This window comes from Lactuca virosa, chromosome 6 (assembly GCF_052849685.1).
Source record: "Lactuca virosa cultivar CGN04683 chromosome 6, Lactuca_virosa_CGN04683_v6, whole genome shotgun sequence".
NCBI lineage: Eukaryota > Viridiplantae > Streptophyta > Magnoliopsida > Asterales > Asteraceae > Lactuca > Lactuca virosa.
In genome coordinates this window covers 100,280,059-100,299,467 of record NC_136431.1, presented here as the reverse complement: position 1 = coordinate 100,299,467, position 19,409 = coordinate 100,280,059, and the positions used below count along the sequence as shown (strand labels likewise).

Here is a 19,409-nt window from a genome sequence, read left to right as displayed (position 1 = left end):
TTTAATGACCTAATTCAATTGAATTGATTGGGAAATTCAATTGATTTTTTCTGCTTTCCTTTTTCTTCGACTGAAAAGGAACTGATAAATTCTTGAAGCTTTAATTCTATCGAATTTCTTGAATTTTGACCGAAACTTCGATTTTTCATCGATTAAAGCAGCTTCCAAGCATTTATCGGCATCCTCCAATAGTTCCAAGCTCCAATTTATCTCCAAAACTCCATCAAATGCATCCTCAATGTTTCGTATTCTCAATCCTTGCTAATTTTCCCTAAAAATCATAACAAAAGTGAGTAGTGCGGACATTCTACAAACATACTGAGAAACACATAATCTATAACAAAACAAGGGAAATAGTTAGCATTTTATAAGAAAATAGTGACCAAAACATGCTAATAGATGAATATAAAATGCATCTAACAATCACTTTCCTTGAGCTCCGGCTAACTGTACACATAACATCTTCCTTCCCCCATTTTGAGTTCTTTCTTTTTCAAAAAGTTTTGTAAAAATCTTCGGATCCTTAGTTTCAGTTTGGAATCACACGAGTGTTGATCCAAATCCTTCAAACTAGGACTCTAATACCAATTTCTAACGTCCCATTTTCCATAATAAAATTTTTCTTTTTTAATTAAGATAAAATACAATTTTATAAAAACCAAGAAAACAAAATCATATGTTCCAAAGACAATCATCCAAAAATCAGAGTATCATAACCACAAGAAATCACAAAATATTGAAGTTGCTGGTGAGTGTGTACAATTAAGCATTCACCTTCCCACGATCATCTGAAGTACCTGAAACATTTAACCCACAAGTGTAAGTCAAAGCTTGGTGAGTTCCCCAAAATATCCCATATACCATAGATAACTATAAATAACAACAACGGGTCTATAAACAACCTCGAGTCTGAATCAACCCACAACGAGTCTGTATCAACCCACAAGAACAGGTCTGTATCAACCTCGGGTCCGTATCAACCCACAACAAAAATTATAAACATACAATCAACAAGCAAGACCCTACTAGTCTAGCATACACCTATGACATAACAACTATGATATAAGTAATATAGTAAGAAAACTCACCTCGTATATAGACCAGATAACCAACACCGCATGCGAATAATAACAGACCAGTCTCATACACCACCTAGATATTAAATCAAAGGTAAGCCTTAGCCATGACCACAAAATGGAGAAATAAGCTTCCCAAGGTGATTCCAAGGCTCAAAACAAGTTAAAGATGGCTAGGGTTTCGTGAGTTCTCTCCGGGGGTGATAGATGAGAATGAGATAACGATAGGGGTTAATGATGCTTAAATATCTCCCTAAAGAAGTGCACCACATTCATAGAAGAAGCCTCTGACTTCCAGTTTTTAAGATTTCAGCGAAAAATTCTATTTAAAACTAGATTAAAATTGCATACTGACAGTATGGATGTTACATTTTCTCCTTGTATTCCACCAAAATTAAACTATAGCAAATGACACCTAAGTCTTCATTTTGTCGCCTTTGTTTGGATGAAAGGCCAAAAGAACCATTAACTCTGAAATAGAAGTAGGAGTTACCTACATCTTACACATAGAGTAAAACCATAACCATAAAGTATATGAGAATGGAAATTTGAAGAAAAGATGGCCACCTGATTAGATTTCTATGTTAAAGGTCACAGAGAACTAAATGGATATGAATGCCCATTGTGGAAAGATTTGGGGATGTAGAAATCTAGTCTTTGAATGTCCGCTACACAAAACAATTTACTTTCTTTGGAATCCAACCATCCCACATGAGGTGAGACCTAATGTTGCTACCCATTTGATAGTTTACCATACTTCTCAAAGATTGCATCAGAAAGTCACCATTTTTATCATCTAACCATAGATACACATAAGCCACATAAAAAAAAATGAAAATCCAGCAAGCCTACGATACAAATTCAATAGATTCACACTCAAGTCTGCTTTACCTCGTGAATGACCAATGCCACATGATAGTCGTATCAAATAAGCACACTTTCTTTAAATTAATCAAACAATTTTTTTGTTGGTTTCAATGGCTTACAGAGAAGGAAAAGTGGATTTAAGTAGAAAATCAGAAAGCCATTTTTCTTTCCAAAATCTAGTCTTATCACCAAAACCAACAACCCTCCTAAACATACTGTGAAAATCCAAACCCATTTCCATGAGGTCTTTTTTTAGTAATCACCAACCAAATTCCCGCTAAACCCTCTCCACAAGTAACGCATCATCATGAATAACAAACTTATGCATAACAGAAATGCACTGAAGCTGTAAGGCGTTTGGATCACACTTTAATCTCTAAAGTTATTTCAATAGGAGCGCCAAATTACATGTTTTGAGATAGCCACGTCGAGACCTCCAAGTCTTTTTTTATTTTACCATCATATTTAACAAAGCATAACCATATTTAAGAAAGCTAGTCATACAATGAATTTCACCATTTTAACCACCAATTCCAAAGACCTTTTTATATAGGTTAACCTTGAGTCTGAAGGCCACGTGAAAACAACGAAGAAGCCTTTTAAGGTTCATGATACTAACCGGACACAATTCACAAATGAATGTTACATGATCAACATACAGTTAGATGTGAGCGAGTTTGACTATTCAAAGAAAGATTAATATCTTTGAGAATGTTCTATTTGCAGTTGTTTTCATACAAACATTTAACGCTACTATTGCAATAATGAAAAGAAAAGAAGAGATTGAATAGCCTTGCCTAACACCTTTTTTTTAAACTAATTTCTTTTGTAGGTGATACATTCATGAGCACCAAAGCTCTCTCGATAGATAAACACCACATAATCCATTTGCACTATTTAACCAAAATTCATTTGTTTCATAACCGAGATATAGAAATTCCAACTAGTTATTTTTTTTATTGATACATTGGGTTATAACTTGTGTACAATATATTCGACATAATAAACAACATTGAAACTTTATGAATTGTAGCATTAATCATAGTTTGAGTAAATTATTTTTAACGATAATTAGATACATTTTCCGTAAATATAACAACATTTAGTGTTAAACGAAAAAAGGTTAGCATTTATTTCTAGAACAAAAACTTGTTTTAATTAGATTTTACATTCCTAACGATTCGTGTTGTTAACTAGTTAGTGTTAGATCTTCTTAGGCCATTCCCAATGGCACTCAATGAAGAGTTTAATGAGCAAAAATAATCAAAGAGCTTGTAGTCTAGCGGTATCCGATGTTGCCCTCTTTTTGAGGTTCAGGGTTCAATCTGGTCGTAGATATATATGGATTTAAGGAATAGTTTAGCAGTAGATTAGATTTGCAGTTCTAAAAAAACAAAAATAATGTGATATAGCATTCGGTGGATAAATTTAGGATTATAGGAGTTTAATGAAGAGAGGGTTTAATCCACAACCGTATAATTTGATTTTTTTTTTCTTTTTCAATTTAATATAAAATTTTATATAGAAATTGACATTTGATTTTTTTTTCATAAACAAACTATATACTATTATTTTTATTTATAATTTAGTTTATTTTATATTTAATAATTTACTTTTTATCTAATGTACTATTCATAAATTTTAATTCAAAACTATAATCTTTAATTAATATTTTGTAACTAATTTTTAATTTTTAATTAATATAATATTTTATTTGTGCATATTGGCAATCTATAAGAGTTTAATCAAAAGTTAGAGAGTTAATTACACGAATTGTCCCTGAGATAATTTGCATATTTAGTTCTTAACTTATTTTTTTTAACTTAGAAAGTCCCTACTATTTGTTTTTATTGCGGTCTTTGTCCCTGTCTTACCTAAAAAGACTATTTTACCATTGATTCTTCAATTTATATAAAAATAAACACACCCCAACTCTACTTCCACCTTACCTCACCTTACCTTACCTATCACACCTTAGTTAAATAAATAAAAAAAATCAATGGCAAAAGAGACTTTGTAGGTAAGACGGTGACCAAAAATGCAACAAAAACAAATTGTGTGGACCTTCCGAGTTAAAAAAATAAGTTAGGGACCAAAATGCAAATTACCCCAAACTATAGGAACCATTCATGTAATTTACTGAAAGTCCTGAAATTTAGAGTTTAATAAATAGGGTTTAGGTCATTTTTGGTCACTTAAGTTTTGGTTTTGTGCTCATTTGGTCACTTAACTTTTGGTTTTGTGCTCATTTGGTCACTTAACTCTTTTTAAGTTTTAAATGGTTATCAAACTTATGACTTTGTGTTCATTTAGTCACTTAACTTTCGTTTTGATCACTTAACATTTAGATTTGTGCTCATTTAGTCACCTAACTTTTAAAATTGTGCTCATTTAGTCACCTAACTTTTAAAATTGTGCTCATTTAGTCACTAAACTTTTGAAAAAATATAAAATTTTAGTGACTAAATGAACATAATTTTAAAAGTTAGGTGACTAAATATGACCAATCCAAAAGTTAAGTGAGTAAATGAGCACAAAGCCAAAAGTTTGATGACCTTTTTAAAATTTAAAAAAAGTTAAGTGACCAAATAAACAAAAAACCAAAAGTTAAGTTACCAAAAATAACTTAAACCCTAATAAATAAAACGGTATAGTTATTGGTATAGATAGTGGAACGATGGATATTAAAAGATGGCATTAAATAACTTAGCCTACTTAGATCTGTTCTAGGTTCGCTTCTTTAGGCTGACGATAACAAGTTTTACCACAACATGAATTTATTTGAAATCGCAATAAAACAAACAAAAACTATAGATTATAACCTTTTTATCACAAAGACCCATCAGACCATAGATCTCGAAAACCTTTATTGTGGAAGACAAGGAACTAGATGGAGATGCTGTTCGGAACACCTCTTCCGGTCACCCCGGGACCGGAAAATGGCTTGAGAAGCTGGTACGGAACTAATCCTGCACCACTTCGGTTGTGCAATTTGGGATCGACGTTCCTCGAGTCTATGATTCCTTCCAGCTTTTCCAAACTTCCCCGGAACTCTTCAAACGCCGCCTTGATAGCCGGCTCCGCTGCCCATGCCGGCTCTATATATCCACCGATATACTCCTCGTCTGGTGAATGACTTGATAGAACATCAAGAACAGACATGACTTGTGTAGCTTGGATTTGCGAAGGGAAACATTTCAACAAAGCATCTTCAGGCCTTTTAATGAACGATTGCCACTCTTCTTCTGTTGGGTCTTCGTTAGGCATCTTGGTTCTAGCCATCGTTGGCCTGTTCGGGAAGTAACCCGCGAAATCATATTGTCCGAAGTTGACAGCTGAATGGTGGCCGGAGCCCACCCACATGATCGTTGAAACGATTCCGATCAAATCTTCTTGGGTTTTGAGTTGTGGCCACCATGGTTCGTCTTTCTTATCTCCATGTCCAACTGTTCGAATTTCATCCCACCATTGTGTAAGCTCTACATCAGATTCTACTAGACTCGCTTTTGGGTAGTAGTGGTTGACGTAAGACGTAGCCCATTGTTTGATCGCGTCCCAAAGGAGTAAACCGTCATTTGCATATGGGTAGTCCTCGATTGTTAGTTTCACACCATGTGGTGAATTTGGATCTTCAACGGCCAAACCCCTAAAAGATAGAATATAATCTGAGATACTACGTCGTCATGCAAAACCTTTGATTATATATTTTACGTTAACAGAAAAAAAATGCATGCATAAAGATTACCTGCTAATTAGGTCAGCTGGAAGCGACTCGTGATCAAAACGCCATAGCTGATCATATGCGTCGGAGCAAATTTGCATGGAATATTTCCCAGGAGAGAATGTCGACTCTATGATACCACCGGCGTTAATGAGAGCTAAACGAGCTAAAGCATTGATCTGCATGGTGTATCGGAAATGAGGAAGGAGTAGTCGTCGGATTGGATGCATTTGGCTAAGATGACGGTTGGTAGCAATTATGTAAGGCTCCATCACACAATGAGTTCTTAGCCTACAATAACAAAAAACCATCCCAAATCAAATCATTCATTCTACTACTTTGATTGAAAACACATAACGATGTACATGTAAAGAAATAACGTTGGAAAAGGTTACCCACCAATGGCTGACAAGTTGGTGATAAGCAGAATCATGAGAGAGAACTTGAGCCTTGGCCATCTTCCATAGCCAAGCTCCAGTGGCATCCCAGGCGGGAGTGTACACGTGCTTCCACTGTGGCTTGTCGTCGGATGGTGGTCGGGTCAACTCAATGGCTAGTGGCCTCAAAGTTCCGGTGGGAGTAAGAAACATTAAAGTTCTTGAACCATAAAGAGTTGTCCCATTAAGCTCTCTTGTTTTGTTGACGTATGGAAGTAGTAGATCATTGTAATCCAACATGAACAGTTTCTTTTCAGCCAATGCCTACAAAAAAACATGATTGTAATGAATTATTTTCACTAAAAAGAAAATAAGTTTCCATCTTCTGTTTTGAATTAATTACCTGCTCAAGAGTCATGAAACCTTTTATTTCTTGCTCGACGATCTCCTTGGTGATACCTGATTCCTGTGGCCCATAAACTTGAGGGTCCAGTTTACTCCTCAATGGCCACTCCGTCACCAACTGTATGGTATATGGATTGAGACCCGCAAGCATTTGTCGACAAAATTCCTCATCACGAAACCACGAGAATGTGTCACCTACAATTAGAACATCAATCAATATACAAAACCCAAAAACTAAAATAACAAACGAGTTAGAAAGATCAAAGCTTACGATCGATGGTTGCAGGGGTCTCGAACTGGATCACGGCGTCTACGGTATCAACAGCGCCTTTGACGAGTCTAGGCAAAACAGTTTTAAGTCCATTGTCAGGAGCAGGAACATTAACACCTTGATCGTAGAGCATATCTATGGTCCTGAATAAAGGAAAGCCTTTGTCTTTGTCTGTAATAATGGCGTCTAGAGTGGGTACAACCGCATGGAGTACAGAATACAATGCCCTCGCTCCAAAGTTCACCTCCTTTATCTCTGAGAAATCTTCATCGCTAGGCACATAAAACGGGAGCAAAGTTCTCGTCTCCGATAATGGATCTGGAGTTATATATTGCTTGGTATTTAGTTAATTATTCACGTTTACAGGAATTCAATTAGTTCTGAAAGATAATAATTAAGTTTGTACCTTTTGTAGACATTGGTCGACCAGTACGACACCGCCTAGGGTAAGGATGATCGTTGCCGCCGAGCACCGGCCGAGCTAAACTTAAGCTCTGATCCGGTGCTCCAAGGTCGTCGTAAACATCATAATCGTAAATCCTATCAGAAGATTTACGCTCTCCTTGCCCATTTCCTCGAAGAGATTCCATATCTTTCTCTCTCAACGACTTTAAGCCTTCCGGCGTTTCCGAAGGAAGATAAGACTATAATTACAAACAAAGAGACTAATCAGAACTCAGCATTGATGGATATTAAACAAGGAAAGGAAGCAAATTAGTTTGAGATTAACCTTGTCGGTGAAGAAGATTCTCTTGTCGGGGTTATCATACTTGGAAGCAACCCAAGATTCACAGGTGAAGGTGATATTGTTGTTAAGAACAATCTTCTTGAAGAACATCTTCTTGCTGTATTCATTTTCCACAAGAATTGCTCCGATCTCCCCAAAGTCCTCAGGGACATCAAAGTCGCATTTGTATGTGTAGACGTTAATGTCAAAATCTAATGCCTCGTATCTTGCATACGCCTTCACTGTCTTCTGCTTGCCTTTTGCTGTATCAAAATCAATTCCAGTCTTGACACCTTATTCTAAAATAAAATTATCTTTAAAAAAAATCATCAAACATTCATATTTTTCGCATTAAAATTATCGAAACTTATCACAGATTAGAATATGTAAAAGTTGACAGGTTTTTGACCGGATGATCTGCTGGAAAATGGGGAACGTAAATCTCAAATGTAGCGAAAAGATAGGTAAGAAGATTGGGTGTATAAACATAAATTATTCCAATCACAATTTCCCATATAAGAAAAACTGACAATTTTTAGATATTTTACTTTATTCATTAAAAGAATGAAAAAGATGTCGCAAATGTTTACCTTATCGTCAAGCATCTTTCTAGGATGATACTTATAAATAAATTTTGTAGAATTTTTATCCTTTTAAAATTTCTTTGAATTGTCATTTGGTAGAAATATAACTATAAGAACATATACGAATTTAAAAATATATATAACTGAATGGAGTGTTAGTCATGTATAACATTGAACCTAGATATATCTTACATGGTATTAAAATCATTGAATTAAGATATATCTTATATGGTATTAAAATCAATATTTTATACTCCGTGGCTAAACACAATCATGTCTATTCTCATCGAGTCTCGTACTATGAATGGAGTGTTAGTCATGTATAACATATTGGTGCTACACATCGATCTAAGTATATATATATATATATATATATATATATATATATATATATATATATATATATATATATATATATATATATATATATATATCGAGTCTCCCATCTTTATCCATAAGAGCAAATTTGGATAAATAATTTGAATATATATATATATATATATATATATATATATATATATATATATATATATAACATCACAAAACCTCCGAGTTTGATTATATATATATATATATATATATATATATATATATATACTCTAATAAATGAAAGTTTTTTTTGTCACTTGTCACATTCTTATTCAATTTGCCAAATGTCATTTTATGGTTATTTTGAATTAAATTTTATTCCACATGTCATTTTATAGTTTTTCTATTTTATTAAATTCAACATATTATTTAAATACAATAGTAAATCCATATTAATTTCCTTATTCACTTTCCTTTTAATTTCAAAATTACTAAATTAAAAATTAATTAATTTCCTTTATTTATTTATCTAAATTATTTGTTTAAATTTAGAGAAAAAAAACACTTTAAGTTTTATAATTTAATATTTTTTTCATTTTTCTTATAAATTCAAACTTCTCAAATATTTAGAATTTTATATATTTTTTTTAAATGGGGTATATATATATATATATATATATATATATATATATATATATATATATATATATATATATTCAACAAGGAACCATTTTAAATCATAGAACCAAGGAATCATTATTTTTTCAAGTTTTAGAACTTATTATTTATCGATTTTTTTTTTAAATATAAAAATTCATAACTTTTATATCTTCTTTTTATATATATATATATATATATATATATATATATATATATATATATATAATACAATTCACGACTCGTCCACTATGGAAAAAACTTTATGAATCCAGCCACTACTATACTCACGAGTTTGACTTCTTCGATGTATATATTTGGAGAGATTTTTAGATTGATAATATAAAACTATTATTGAGTACATTAACATTAACTATTTTAAAATTGTCTTTAACTATCCGAAATAGAGATCATGTAGATGAGTGGTACTTAAAAAAAACAGATAATATAATGTTTAATTATTTTAGTCATTAATTAAATTTCTTTAATTCAGATCAACTACATAAGTGTTTTAATATGTCAGAAATTAAAAATTTCTCTTACTTTTGTTCCTACAAATCTTCCTACCCAATTAAATGATAACATGTGTCATATTAGTATATTAAAATATCATTAAATGAGTATTAAATGTTACACGTGTCACTATTTAATTGGATAGGAGGATTTGTATGAACAAAACGTAGGAGACTATTTAGTTTCTCATAATTAATTTAGCAATTTTTGTAAATTCCATTTTAGTTTCTTTTCAAGTTTTTAGAACAAAAATAACTATCTTATTGGAAATTTTGTAATAATAAAACCTATGTCGTAAATATATACAAATACCAAATTAAAAGTATCTTATTTTGATTTTGAAATCACACATCAGTAGAACGTAAAAAAGTTAGTATATATACTTACAGTCAAGGTCATTGGAAACTAGCTCGAGCAAGAAGGACCGCCCTAGAAGATCAGAGACACCATCAGCAACACCGCCAATACCTACTCCGGCGATGGCAGAGCTGATGGCTGGTTGGATGGTGATGACACCCTTGACGGTGGTCTTGGTAAGAAACGGAATTGTTATGGCTTTTATTTTGCTAGCTGAGGTGGATCGAGTGCGAGTGGCATTGGATTTCTTGGTGGTGGTTGGCTGGCGGAGAATGGCGGGTGAGTAGGCCGAGGAGGAGGAATGTGTGGTGGCGTCACCGGCGACGAAGGGCTTTTGCAGTGGGAGTAGGTTGCTGAGAGAGTGAGTTTGGTTGATCTGAGAATTCAACATGTTTTCTTATGTTTCCTTCTTCAAGTTACTCACTCTTGGTTGTGTGATTTTGAAGTTGGAAGGGTACCCTCTATTTATAGTAAAAACCGTGTGCTGCTTTCATGAGATAATTTAGTATAATGAAAATATGTTAATAAAATATTGAATTTAATTTTTTGTTTGATAGTAATTATTGTGACCAGCCATGTCCATACTCCATACTATATATAAAAAACTCGTGCTACTTTCATTAGATGATCTCTTAATGAAAAACATGTTGATAAAATATTGCATTTATTGTTACCAACCATGTCCATACCATATATGAAAAAGATGTGTTTTTTTTTTTCATAAATAGGATAGTTTGGGAAATTTCTTTCAAAAATAGGTTTGTTTCAATTTTAATTACAAAAAATGTTTACGATGGTTTTATACTTTAAATATGTGTCACACGACAAACTCAGCAGTTTTATTAGACAATTAAATCAGTTCCGATCTCCCCTTAACTACTCCTCAGCGACGTCAAATTCGCATTTGTAATTGTATGTGTAGACGTTAATGCCAATATCTAGTCCCTCGTATATCTTTCATGCAAAGTATTTGACAGCTTCAAATTACTATTGCTTGTAAGATTTATCGTTATATTTTAAAATGTTATAATAATATTTAAATAATAAAACTTGAGATATGACATTTATATTATTAAAATATAATAATCGATTTTAAAATGTTATAATAATATTTAAATAATAAAACTTGAGATATGACATCTATATTATTAAAATATAATAATCGACGTATGACATTTATATTGTCAAATTAAATATAATAATTGATAGAGGTGTCCACTATCTAATCAACAATTTCTTGATCTTAGGCCATCCGGTAGTGTATCTCTGTCATAACCGCGATTTCTTTCTAATTCGGTGTCCATCTATTTTCACCTCACCACCATTTTCTTTTAACATCAACTTTGATGTACATATCAACAATCATATAAAAAAAAAAAAAAAAAAAAAAAAAAAAAAAAAAAAAAAAAAATATAGGTCGTCCTTCATTATAGTGGTGACCACAATTCACAACACCAACCACCATGACGCACATGAGATGTTGTGTACGATTGCGCGCCGTGGCCATGAACACCCTTTACACCATTTGTGAAGGGTATATGGGAAGGTCTTAAAAGAACATCAATGGTGTGAGATATGTGCGGGATCCATGCATATGCAACCATCATTAATGGAGTTTTTTAACAACACCCTAGATTAATTAAAGTTTAGCTCCAGAAAAAAAAAAACATCGAAAAAACTCAGGACTAAACGGTTTAGATTATATCTGATGCTAAACAGTTTAGATTATGGGCGTGTTCGGCAAAACTAGCAGGTAACGATTAGCTTGTAGCGGGTAGCTTGTAGCTTGTAGCGTTTTGTTAAACGTTTTGTTAAACGCTACATGAAGTAGCTTTTGGATTTGGAGCGTTTTGTTAAACGCTACATGAAGTACCACTATGTTTCAACCAACTAAATATCATAGAGAAAACGTTATCGACCAGTTTGAGATGTTTAATATAAACTTTGTTGAACCAAGCATCATTTCTAGCCTTCCATTCACTCCACAAGAATCCGTAACAGATGGAAATGAGAATCTTTCTCTTTTTGGGACAATTCCCCCTTGAATCCGTAAAGTTAACAAAATCAGCGACCGAAGAAAAGCGTCGAAAGGGAATACCACACCAGTTAGAAATCTACTCTAGGCAGCGAGAAATAGTAGAACATCCCAAGAGCAGGTGGTTTGCATCATCCGTCCCATTAGGACACATACGACAGGACGTAGAAGCCACATTTATGCCTCTTCGAGATAAGGCCACCGCCGACAGGATATGCCCCATACAGGCCCGCCACACAAAACATCTACATTTAAGAAGGACTAGATTAAGCCGGGCCTTTGGGTTATTAATTGAAATGGTCACCTTATTGTTAATAACAATCCTTAAATCCCTAACGTAAAATTTTCCTTCTCTCGACATCTTAGATCTCCAAGAATCAGAACCGTTAACTCTCACATATCTCCCAATCAGATTTTTGAGCCAGCCCAAATCAATCAGTTCATTCAGGTTACTTAGCCACCTCTTCCAAGCCCAAACAAAATTCCCGTCAGCCTATCTCTCAGAAATAAAATAGGACTTCCTTTTTTTTTAAGTCAAAGAGAGATGGAAATTTAGAAGCGAGTGTTCCATCCCCAGCCAATCGTCCAACCAGAAAAGAGTTTGAGAGTCGTCTGCTACCCGAAAATCGAAAACAAAAGAAAAGTTGATGTTAAAATCGCCAAGCCCATTGACAGTTTTTACAATGTTGCTCCAAGTTCCTCGTAAGGACTTTTTAACCCAAGCATTTACTGCTTTCCGAAGGCAGTTGTGTATGCTAAAAATAACCTACCTCCATAAATTGCCTTTTTCCTTCTCAAATCTTCACAACCATTTGGAAAGCAAAGCAAGATTAATAGAGATGAAAGAGCCCATCCCAAGACCATCATCTTTTTTTGGCCCGACCACCACCTTCTAAGCTACCCAATTTATTTTGATTTTTTTTTGTCATTTCTACCCCACAAGAAACGTCTCCGAAGTTTTTCTAGCGCATCAATAATAGAAACCAGGGCCCTGAAAAGAGAGAAATAATATAAAGGGAGGCAACCTAAGACCGATTTGACCAAAGGTAACCGCCCACCAAACGACAAAGAAGTAGCTTTTCAAACAGAGAGTTTGTTTTGAACCCATTCTACCACGGGTTTCCAGTTCTTCTTAAGAGACATATTAGCTCCAACAAGCACATCGAGATATTTTGTAACATCCCATTTTCACAACCAAAAATTTGCATTTTTATTAGGGTAAAACTTCCCAATTATAAATCCATTATTAAGAAAACTATTTATTCCAACATACATTTATTGAAAATCAGAGTAATATTAAAGCATGAAAACTTCATTAATGCTCATGACTGTGTACAGTCACGCCTTCGCCTTCCCATGATTAACCGATGATACATGAAACAATAAACAACTTGCTAAGCACAAAGCTTAGTGAGTTTCCCCCTAAAATACCCCATACGATAAAAATACAAGCATGTACAACGGCCCACAATCATCAGATTGAAATGCCCAGGCCCAATCAGTCTGCATACTGCTAGGGCCGTTCCTGAGGAATTAAATATTTTCAAAGGCCCAGGACGAGTCAGAAAAAGGGCCCTTATCGTGATTATAAGTTTTTATTTTTAAATAAAAATATATAATAAAAAAATTAGGCCCTGTGCAGCTGCCAACCTCCCCCCCCCCCCCCCCCCTCAACGCCCCCTATGAGTACTGGAATGCCAACATGCAACAGGTCCAATCATCTATCAGGCTGGAAAACCCAGGGTTTGTTGGCCTAAAGGCTCAACCCAACCGCTCTTCCCGATCCTACGACTTACAGTCGGCCCCCATCGGGTATCTTGGCCTACAACACGAAGAAGGACTACCTCAACCCACTACCACCATATACACAATCAAGCATCAAGTAGGCATATAATACATGCAAACATCAATCATACAACTCACTACCACCTAATATTCCTGTCACAACACATTGTCCCGCTACCAGCTAACCTCCATGGAATGGGTAACCATAAGTAACCAAAGGTGAGATAGCCACCCGAACAGATGATCCTCCTCTAAATCCACAACCAAACAAGAAGCAGACAAGAAAGCATAGATTAATAGTTCTCAGGCTATCCTACATGACTACATAAAGCTCCTAGGGCGCTCCACTAGATGATAACCAGTATACCACTACTACGACATCCTATCATATAAGGATATATACACAGATATAGCAGATCACTGTAGCATAACAACATCCTATATAGCAGGATACAAATCTAACATATGACTACAACATAGGAGCATCCTATATAGCAGGATATAGATTGAACAGGTCACTGCATCATAGGAACATACTAAATACCAACAATCCAAGGAATGCATAACCGTATATACCCAGAGGTGAGATAGACACCAAGACAAGTGATCCTACTCAAGAGGCACAACTAAACAAGGAACATGCAAGAAAGCCTAGATCAAGAGTCCTCAGTCTATACTAAATACTATATACAGTCCCTATGACATCCCTCCACTAAAAGATAACCAAAACTAGGGGGCCATCATTGGTACCTTCGACCTACGAGTACAATGAGGCAAAACTCACCTGAATCGAAGAACCTTGAAACACTGTGATACACTCCCTTCTGCATTGCTTTCTCCGGGGAATCCGCTAATCATCACAACCCGATAAAACCTTAATCAATAGTCCAAAACCCTCAAGTTTGACCCAAAGTCAAACTTGGTCAAAAAGTCAACGGCCAACAGAAGTCAACAAAAGTCAATGTCCAAGGCTGTTGAGTACACCTAGCGTACTCAACGTACGCCCAACGTACGCTGCCTGTCCTCACTCCTCCATTAAGCACTTTATCCATAAAGGCCTTTTCTTAGAGCTCAGATCTAGACTCAGAAGATTGACTTAAGTCATAAAGTTTCCACCTTTATGACTTTCCATGGCTAGAAAAGGTCCAAAAGCTAAAACCCTAACTTACTAATCCATTAAGACATCATAACTCTTGCATGGAAAGGATAGAAGGATGAAGATCACATTTTTATGGTTCCTAATAGCTCCATAATGGATAAAGTTTCCAACTTTATCCATTAGGATGGTCCAAACAAACAAGATCTAGTCTTTCAGTCTCAAAGGGACCAAAAGTGCATCTCTCTCAACTTAATCTATTAAGTCCAAGTCTCTAACATTCAGATCTGAATCAATATGATGTTAAGATGGATAAAGTTTCCATCTTTATCCATAACAAGGTCACAAACTTTCAAGATCTAAACTTTATGCACTAAAGTAACCAAAACCTCATAAAACCCAAAAACTAGCTAGATCTAACAAATACATCTCAAGATTTAAGCTTTATACCTCTAGAAGAAAGATCAAGGTGAACAAGGTCTGTATCTAGAAGCTCCAATGCAACCAATAATTCTCCAATGAGCTCCTTATTCTCTAAGATGCACCAATAACACTCTAAAGAACTTCAAAACACCTTCTTTTTCTCACAAGTCTCAAACTAAGGTTAGAGTTTCAAGGGAGGACGTTGGAGAAGTGGAGGCTAAGAATGGAAAGGGTCTGGGGAAGGTAAGGAGCTTAAATAGGGCTCAAAACCTTGAAATTGAGGTTTGGGTTTTGATTGTGTACGCCTAGCGTAGAAGGTTGAACCTCCACGATCATCCTTGCCTAGTACGCCCAGCGTACACCTTGTACATCTAGCGTACTAGGCTAAACCCAAAACCCTCTTAACTTCTAACAGTTAAAACGTCTTCATTCCAACTCTGTTTTCGACGATCTTTATATCCACGGAAATATATTGAAGAGCCCCACAATATTATCTATGTATCTTGGACTAAAAACATCTCGAACAAAAATCCATATTTCATGCAAGACCCCGACCTATAACTTTCCTTTTTCTACCCTTCGGCCCAAAACATAATTCAAAGTTTAAGATGTAGCAAACATCATTGCCTCCTTCCAAAAGGTATAAACATGACCTCCTTAATGCCCAAAGCCTTTACACAATCGACTTCCGGCCCACGGCCCTGAAATAAGAAATGACAGGAAACAGGATGTTACAATTCTCCCCCACTTAAATTCGATTTTGTCCTCGAAATCAACTCTCAACTCCACTTCATTATGCAACCCCTCACATCAACCAAACTGTTCGGAAACCTACAGATTTGATCGGCTCAAGACCTTCTCGGCCAAACGTCGTCATGATAATCCCGCACATAAGTGCACCATTGCGACGAAAACCAACTGGTCAGATACTAAGCTAGTCCACAATCCTACTTGGCTTCGACAGCTCAACCTAGCTATCTACTAACAACACTTAGGGTTAACCCTAATCCACTAACCGACAACAACACTCGGGCTTACCCACGATCCGCTAAACAACAACAGCACTGGGTCCTACGCCTAATCCACAAACCAACAATAGCACTCAGGCTAACCCCGCGATCCAATAACCAACAACAGCATTCGGGCTTACCCCCGATCCATTAACCAACAACAACAATTGGGCTCAACAAGACTTAACTGATCCTACCAGGTCTTCAGGTCGTGACTCAGACCTCTAAGCCCTAATCAAGCAAGAACAAACAAGGAAGTCATCATCACATCTAGGGATGAGCATTAGAACCGCCGGAACCGGAACCGGACCAGAACCAAATCGGAACTGGAACGAAACCGGAACCGGAATTGATAACAAGGTCCGGTTACCGGTTCTCCATTTTTATGAAAACCGGTCCCCGTTCTGAAAACCGGAACCGGTTTGACATTTTTCTCGTTTTTTAAAATGCGCACAACTCACTCATATGAAGTCGGAATTATTTAATTTTTTTTTCAACATGTAATTTGGAGTTTGTAATTCATTTTTGACTGTACAAACATATTTTTTGGTTAGATATTGAATCAGACACATGCCCCGAAAGAAAGAATATCAATGCTGCGTTTTTTCTATTTCAACATTTTTTGTTTTTTTTAATCTGTCACATTTTTTTTTAAATGAGCATAACTCATTCATATGACGTCGAAATTACTTAATTTTTTTTTCCAGAATGTAACTTGGTGTTTGTAGTTCATTTTAGAATATAAAAACATATATTTTGGTTAGATATTGAATTAGTTATAGACCTCGGAAGACAACATATCAATGCTGCGTATTTTCTGTTTCATCATTTTTTTTAAATCTGTCCCACTTTTCAAATGCGCATAACTCACTCATATGAAGTCGAAATTACTTTATTCTTTTTTCATCATGTAATTTAGTGTTTGTACTTCAATTTAGAATGTAAAAAGTCAAAATTTGGTTAAATATTGAATCATTTACAAGCTCCGGAAGATAACATATCGTCTATAATATTTCAACCGGTTCTAGTTTGAAAAATAACCGAAAAACCGGGACAGGAACCGGAACCGGCGCTAGAACCGGCGGTCTGGTTCCCGGTTCCGAACCGATCAGGTTCTAAAGCTCATCCCTAATCACATCTGTGACATCCCCATTTTTACGGCCAGAAAAGACCGATTTCGTTTATGCTTTTTAATAAAAATCAAAGTAACTTCTTAAGAAAAGTGTTGCGGAATTTGTTCCCAAAACAAAATATGATAAAATTTTATCAAAGCATTTCTTAAAGAAATGTATTTTAATTACATTACAAAAACTAGGGATGTCAATCATCGATACAGATCATAAGCATAAACCAAAAACATCATAGACCGCAAAACATAATCTGGCCTCAAAACAACATAGGCCTTACAACATTCCATTTATTTTCTATTGGCCTAAAATCCACAATATCTCGTCAAGTCATCCAACTATGCTCTTTCCACTACCTGTAATACAAGAAACTGAGTGGGTCAGGCTGGGGAGCCTGGTGAGCATATAGGGTTTTCAACCCACAATAAATAAGTTTATAATTTTCAACAATCATTAAACCCGATTACCCGTTCCCGTTATCCTCACCTTACGTCCGTAGAGCATCTATCATAAGGGACCTATCCTAAGGAATTTCATCGGGATGGACCCTACTGCTAAGGGGATTCCTCAGCCATATAGGTCCGTATGGCAACCATGGGGGGGATGGAGTACACTGGTGAACACATCGTTCACAAACACCTACAGGTTGCGAGCCTGCTAGCGTTCCACTGGACTTCCTAGAAAAGTTTGTGGTCGTCATCCATACTCCGTTAGATGACTGAATCAACATCAACATCGAGGCCTCTCATCATTTTATTTCATCACACACCAACTATTTCATCTACCCATGTTTTACCCAACATATTTGTAGATATAAAATGCATATACAGTTTAGATCTGGAAAACAAAGTTTAAATCTTTCATACAACATAAATCTCAAAATATAAAACATACATATATAGTTTAGATATGAAAAGTTTAGATCTGAAGTGAGAAAGTCTAGACCTGAATGATAAAGGTTCAGATCTGGAAGAAAAGTTTAGATCTGAAAGAAAAAGTCTAGATCTGAAGAAAAAGTTCAGATCTGAAAAGAAAGAGGTTCAGATCTCTCATCCAGAATAGATCTCAAGTAAACAGATATTATATATACACATAGCACGTAATTTATATGAAAAAATTCATATCTATGTGTAAGATGAAAGTGACTATACACTCACCTGATACAGAGTGATTTGGACAACACTTCGCTTCTTAAAATAATCTTCTTTGACGAAACCGGGAAGTTTGCTTGAAAACCAAGCTCCGCGCGGGCAGAGTTTCAAACCGAAAAACTCCTTCTCGGAGAGTCCGGGCTCTCTGAGGATTTCTTGTAGAGCTAGAAAGATTCCCTAGGCTTAGGGGGTTGGTATAGGCTAGAGAGAGAGTAGAGTAAGAAAGAAAATTGAAAAATGTGTGAAATATGAGCTGCCTTCGCAACCCTTTTATAGCCGTGTGAGGCCTCGGTACGCTGGGCGTACCTCGGACCTACGCGGGGCGTAAGGGGGCACGCGTCAGTCTTCTGTTGGGGCTACGTGGTCGCTTAGGAACCGCACAAAAGGTCAAACCGCGAGGCGTACTTCCTTCGTACGCGGGGCGTACTTCGGTACGCAGCGCGTCCCTACGGTTACACTAGGCGTACCCTTTGGACCAGACTCGCAATTTTCATACTCGACTTATAAAATTCATATCTTTCGCATACGAGCTTCGTTTTCAACGTTCTTTATATCCATGTGTAGGCGGGACCGTACTCTACGACTTTTATTTAGACTTTGTTGGCTAATTCTCGATCGATTTTAAATTTATATTCTTTAACAGACCGGGACAATAAAGTCTGTTAAAATTTCACAATTTCTTCATCCGATGTCCGTTTTCGTCTGTCTTTTTACCGTTGCGCTACTATTAACGAGATCTTCGATTCTCGTTTAGGTTTTGTCGACCAAAAATCGACCGATCTACTATTCGAACTTCGGGTTGTGCACTGCCGATTCGAAACTTAGAAAAATCATAACTTCCTCATACGAAGTCAGATTTGGGCGTTCTTTTTATGCACGCTCTCGGTTTAAAAAACACTACGACTTTTGTTCAGATTG

The 19,409-nt window shown here is 35.7% G+C and overlaps 1 protein-coding gene across 1 annotated transcript; it reads right to left on the bottom strand.

Annotated features, from left to right (window-relative positions):
- Positions 1-4,625: 4,625 nt before the first annotated feature.
- LOC145120262 (lipoxygenase 2, chloroplastic-like) lies at positions 4,626-10,297 on the bottom strand. Its single transcript, XM_079056078.1, has 8 exons — positions 9,895-10,297; positions 7,448-7,707; positions 7,124-7,361; positions 6,718-7,035; positions 6,445-6,641; positions 6,064-6,365; positions 5,689-5,955; positions 4,626-5,589 (listed from the first exon to the last, which is right to left on the bottom strand). The coding sequence occupies exons 1-8, from the start codon at positions 10,253-10,255 to the stop codon at positions 4,830-4,832; spliced, it is 2,703 nt and encodes a 900-aa protein (XP_078912204.1). The 5' UTR covers positions 10,256-10,297; the 3' UTR covers positions 4,626-4,829.
- Positions 10,298-19,409: the final 9,112 nt, after the last annotated feature.